Here is a 5250-nt window from a genome sequence, read left to right as displayed (position 1 = left end):
CTACGCACCACAAAGAGAGAATGCCCTCGTGCGTTTTCCCTCAGGAGGACCATCCGATTATTGAGTTAGACATAAACCGAAATGAAAGAGAAAACGAAATATAATAATGCATGAATTGGGCTTATATGTGAAGTTTCGGGCCTCGAATAAAATATGAGGCCCAATCAATTTTTATCCACATAGTATTCATGGAAACTTGTATCATTGAATGTGACACTCAAAGTTTGTCAGTTTATGCAATCATACTATTAATGTTTTATGTATCTCAAGAAGTCCGTATCAAAGCAACGTAAGATGACACCTTAACAGTAGTGCATTAACACTTCGTTTTGTGAAGCTCGAAATTGGATCACTCGAGGTCAATGCTGCACCTCTCATATTAGAATAGAACATTTGTCTTGAAACTGGATCTTGCAAACGTGGAAATTCTAACGATAGATTCTCATTCCTAAAGTAACATAAGTGAGGCATTAATCATCCACCTTACCGGTTCCACATGAAATGAGCAGAGGGGGTCACCCCCGCTCGCCCTACTGATTAACCATGTGCCACTTTTAGAAAGAAATATATTTTTATTTGGTTTAGTCTATTTTATATTTGTAACTTTTGGTATCAATATATGTAACAATAATAGTAGTAGCAACAATAATTATATAATTAAGTGTACCAAAAATCTTAAAACTTGTCATAAAAGTGCAATTGAGTCCTAAAACTTTCAAAAGTTGCAATCAATGGAAGAATTTAATTGAATCAATTTGATAAGTTTTAGGACTTAATTTTACTTTTGAAAACTTTGACTCAATTACACTTTGTTAACAAATTTTAAGAATTCCATTATACTTATTGCATAATTATAAAACCCCGACCTTTCTCCCCACAAGTTTTGCTTTGTATAGAAGATGCAAGCTTTGAGAGATTTCCACTTCTAGGCAAGCAACGAGGGACGATTGTTTTCCACATTTTTCATCTCCATATTGTTCCCCATCGACTAATTTGTGAAGGTTGGAGATTGTTTGGCTCCATAAAATTAACCCATAAGGCTACTCTATATTTAAGAAAAACAATAAACATTGTCAGCAATCGTGGTATTAATTATTTTTCCATAAATACAATAATATTAATTCTGGGATGTTCCCGTGCCAGTCATGTTGCCCTGCAAAGGCAAAACACCTCGCGCGGTGCCCATATTAGATTTTATCATGATAAAATTCACTAACCCGTCTTCTCTTAATCACCCAATCGAGACCTTCGTTCATCTTATAAAAACCTAGTAGTTTATACCACGAGTTCAGTTTTCAGTTTTTGAACTTGCGCAAACTTCTGCTACAAGACATTCTCTTAGACTCCGAGGCCTATGTTAATCTATCTTATTCAGCTTTCAGGAAAGGACAAGAATGTGCCATGAGAAGGTTAATAATGTTCACTTGCTTAAAAGCCAGTCAAAGCCGGAGGGCCACGAAGTCCGTTGCCTCAACGGCTTGCCAAGAGGATACGGGAAAGAACAGACATCATGCGATCGCTGAGCTAAAGCTTACGACATCGCTGGTTAGAGGAAGACAGAAGTATTTTACTCAATGCATGGGTACCGAGTGCACTTAAAAAAACCCTATGTTCGGTCGCTTTTGTCTTCTACCTCTCCCTCTCCCTCTCCCTCTCTCTTCTTGATCTGCAACTTGAGAACATGGCCACCACCTCTCTCTCTCTCTCTCTCTCTATCTCTCTCTCTCTCTCTCTCTCTCTCTCTCTCTCTCTTCTCGGTCAGCAGCAGCCAATGGCGGCTGCCGCGCCGGTAGCTAATTTGAGCCTTAGAAAAAATAAGAGCGTGTATTGAATGGATACTTGCACGTACTAGGACCAGGATGACTCATAGAGCCTACGTATTCTAGATCTGAACATGATCTTATCTTACAACCTATCGATTTCTACGAGAGAAGAAAGATGCCACTGGACATACGGATGTTTCCCCAAATACAGAGGATGGAACTAAATTAGAAACTAAACCATGAGGCTCATCGTCCACCCGAGAGTTGCGATTCTGCGACAGAAGACGAGTGCGTAAATGCCTTGTATATGGAGGACGGATAAGACATGGCCAAATCGTCAAAACCTTCGCGATGAGCGAACGTTAATCCGCCTGAGGAAAGGCCGATGGACGACAGTTCCGGAATCGGAAGATCGCTCTCCAAGTACTGCAAAACTTGACGCATGCTCGGCCTCATCAACGGGTCGGAGTGGGAACAGATCAACCCGAGTTTCAGCACCAACTCCATCTCTTCTTCCACAAATTCCGCCCCCAACCTCGGATCTCTTGCCACGAGAATTGCACCTCTGTCCCAGCAAGAAAATACCCAGTCCACTAATATCACGTCCTCCGCGTCCCGAAGCTCTATCGGCCTTCTCCCGCAGGCAACCTCAAGCAAAAATGCTCCGAAGGCATACACGTCGGTGTTCCTAGTCGCTTTGCCGGTTCGCGTGTGCTCAGGGGCGAGATAACCGAGCGTTCCTACTACGTGAGTCGTTTGAGGGTCGGTTCCATGGTCGTATAGTCTCGCAAGCCCAAAATCTCCAAGTCTTCCATTTAAGTCGGCATCTAGCAAGATGTTACTCGCCTTTATATCCCTATGGATCACCACTTGCTCCCACCCTTCGTGCAGATAAAGCAGCCCAGATGCCACTCCTTTGATCACCCTGAATCTTTGCCTCCAATTGAGGGTCACTTTTGGCTGGTTATGGAGGTATTTGTCGAGGCTCCCATTGGGCATGTAGTCGTAAACCAAGAGCAACTCCCCTTTCCTGCGGCAGTAACCAAGGAGCGACACTATGTTGCGGTGACGGAGCCGACCGATGCTGATGATCTCCGCTATGAACTCTCTCATGCCTTGTCTCGATTCGTGTGAGATCCTCTTCACCGCAATCTCTATCTTCGATTTGGGTAAGATTCCTCTATAGACCCGACCAAACCCTCCAGTCCCTAATAGCTCTTGCTCCCGGAATCCTTTTGTCGCAATGTAAAGGTCTTTGAACTTGAACCGGTGCGGGCCGTAGTCCCTCTCCCAATCTTCGAGGACCTCAGCGAATTTCCTTTTCCTTCTTATCACGTAAACCACGCTCAAGATCAGCATCGATACAACGAAAAGAACCATCAGCGGGAGCCCTATAGTCAGTACTTTCGACGTCTCCTTCTTACCGATCCGAGGAAGCTTAGGAAGTTGGGACAGGGCAAGTGCCTGAGCCTCTCCATTTACCCTGAAGCTCCAACCCAGAACATAGTGAGAAGTTAGGACCGAACCGGTCGATGACGAGAAGCCGACATACATGCTCTGGTTGATGATTGACGAGAGATCCTGCCTAAGAGACAAAAGGGGAGTCTGCGGTTTTTGCACATTGATTGGAGCCAACGTGACATCGATCCGCTTTTCAGTTCCATTGTAGTCCACCCAAACTTGCATTTCTTTACCACTGATTAGAGTCAAGTTCTTGAGCTCCCCACCATCTGCATAATACCCCGCTGGAGTTGACATTGCTGATGTCAACCCGTTCAAGTCGATTCCGACATGATTATCGTTAATGTCATTAAACTCGCTGCTCTGGATCGTGTCGAGTTCCACCCCAAACACATGATTGGTGGAGTTGCCGCTGTTAGTTTCGCTGAACATACCGAGGTATTGGCTCGGCAGGGACCCAGGGAGGCCTCTCTGGGGCGCGATCACGAAGACGATCCCATGGCCGCTTAGAGTGGCATACTGAGGTTGAATCGCAAAGACGAACGCAGTGGAGAAGGAGTAGACAGAACCGTTTGGCGAGTTCTTGAGCTGGACAGGGTCTGGATGGAAGGCGTGGCCCTTCTGCTGTCTGGTGTCGTTGGTCAGCTTCAGGAGGCCATTGGAGGTGACCCCCGCGATCCCATCAAGGCTCGGACTGGCCAATCGGAAACCGTTGTACACAAAATTGGTTCCTTGAGCGTAAGCCAAAACTGGGAGCAGAGAGAGCACAGCAAGAATCTTGAAGAACATGGCTCAAACTCAACGTCTGCCTGGCAATTAGCTGAAGAAGGATGCAGCTACAAGGGCTATAAAAAACCAGAAGAATCTTTATCTTACAACGTCAAACGAATGGTGCAGATTTCAAAAATTTCTGCTCCACGCGAGTCCTATGATTGATGAATGTCTTGGACTTTCGGTGGACGAATCCAATAGGATCCTCCTGTTCATAAGGCAAAGAGGATTTCAAGGTGAGAAAGAGAGAATTGCGACTTCATCCTACATTTGCGGTCGCGATGACTCTAAATAAACAAATCCGACGGATGCTACTGCGCAATCTGACTGCTATGGACGTTGCAAGAAGTCGCAGCCTCCAAAATAGATGATGACTTTTTGTCAAGATTAGATCTGGGGGAGAGAGTTTGAAAGAAGGTGGGTGTGATGGAATCGATATCCCCGTAATTTTATTCCCATAATAAAACAAACATGTGATGGTACCGCTTGTAAGACATGGGCTCCGTGGGAATATTTGAGGGAGGACCAACCCATGGTGGAAGGATGAAAGAACGACCAAAGTTCACAGTGTCGGTCGCCATTTCTAGACTGGTCTACCGCATGGTCCATGAAAGTTCGAGGAAGACGAAGTTCTGTTCAAACATCTCTGGTGCTTTAGTGGTCCAACATGAATCGCTGCCTCGTTCCTGGTCTTCTTGATACGCCCCCACAAATTTTTTGTGCCCGTGTATGAAGAGAGAAGTTTTCTTTATTTTTAAATTCACATTTGTTGGGATGAGATGATTAGAAAGAAAGAAAAAAATGGGATTTAGATAATTATAAGGAAAAGAGAGAGAGAGAGAGAGAGAGAGAGAGAGAGAGAGAGAGGATTTGAAGGGATTGAGTCATATGGTTGTCAAGATGCAAGCGATTAAAAAGGTAGGAAAAAAAGGTGCATTGTGATGTGAATAGCCTTTTATATACTCATAAATAGAAATAGAATAGTCTTGCAAGTGAGCAAAAAGAATGAATTCATTGAGTAATGCACAAATCTGTTCAAATACCTACAAATCCTTTTACATGGTTTTAGAATATACATGAAATCACCGGAGCAATCCCTCGTAATACCTCATGATCCCTCCTCCTAATCATTACCTTTCATCTTTTCTTCTCCATCCAAACGAGGTTACGTTTTTAGAACCCTTTTTCTTCCCTCTGAATCTCTTCTAAAAAGCATGGTGTCGAAATAGATCCGACTGTTCATTTGGACACTCTA

At 44.1% G+C, this 5250-nt stretch overlaps 1 protein-coding gene across 1 annotated transcript; it reads right to left on the bottom strand.

The window, feature by feature from the left end:
- Positions 1–1846: 1846 nt before the first annotated feature.
- LOC120295451 (L-type lectin-domain containing receptor kinase IV.1-like) lies at positions 1847–4445 on the bottom strand. Its single transcript, XM_039316620.1, has one exon. The coding sequence runs from the start codon at positions 4011–4013 to the stop codon at positions 2010–2012; it is 2004 nt and encodes a 667-aa protein (XP_039172554.1). The 5' UTR covers positions 4014–4445; the 3' UTR covers positions 1847–2009.
- Between the last annotated feature and the right edge of the window lie 805 nt (positions 4446–5250).

This window comes from Eucalyptus grandis, chromosome 7 (assembly GCF_016545825.1).
Source record: "Eucalyptus grandis isolate ANBG69807.140 chromosome 7, ASM1654582v1, whole genome shotgun sequence".
Lineage (NCBI taxonomy): Eukaryota > Viridiplantae > Streptophyta > Magnoliopsida > Myrtales > Myrtaceae > Eucalyptus > Eucalyptus grandis.
Note: the sequence above shows the minus strand (reverse complement) of the source record. Positions and strands in the feature narration are given on the sequence as shown.

Bases quoted from the DNA above. Each gene is read 5' to 3' on its own strand.
- LOC120295451 (XM_039316620.1), bottom strand. From the start codon at position 4,013: ATGTTCTTCAAGATTCTTGCTGTGCTCTCTCTGCTCCCAGTTTTGGCT.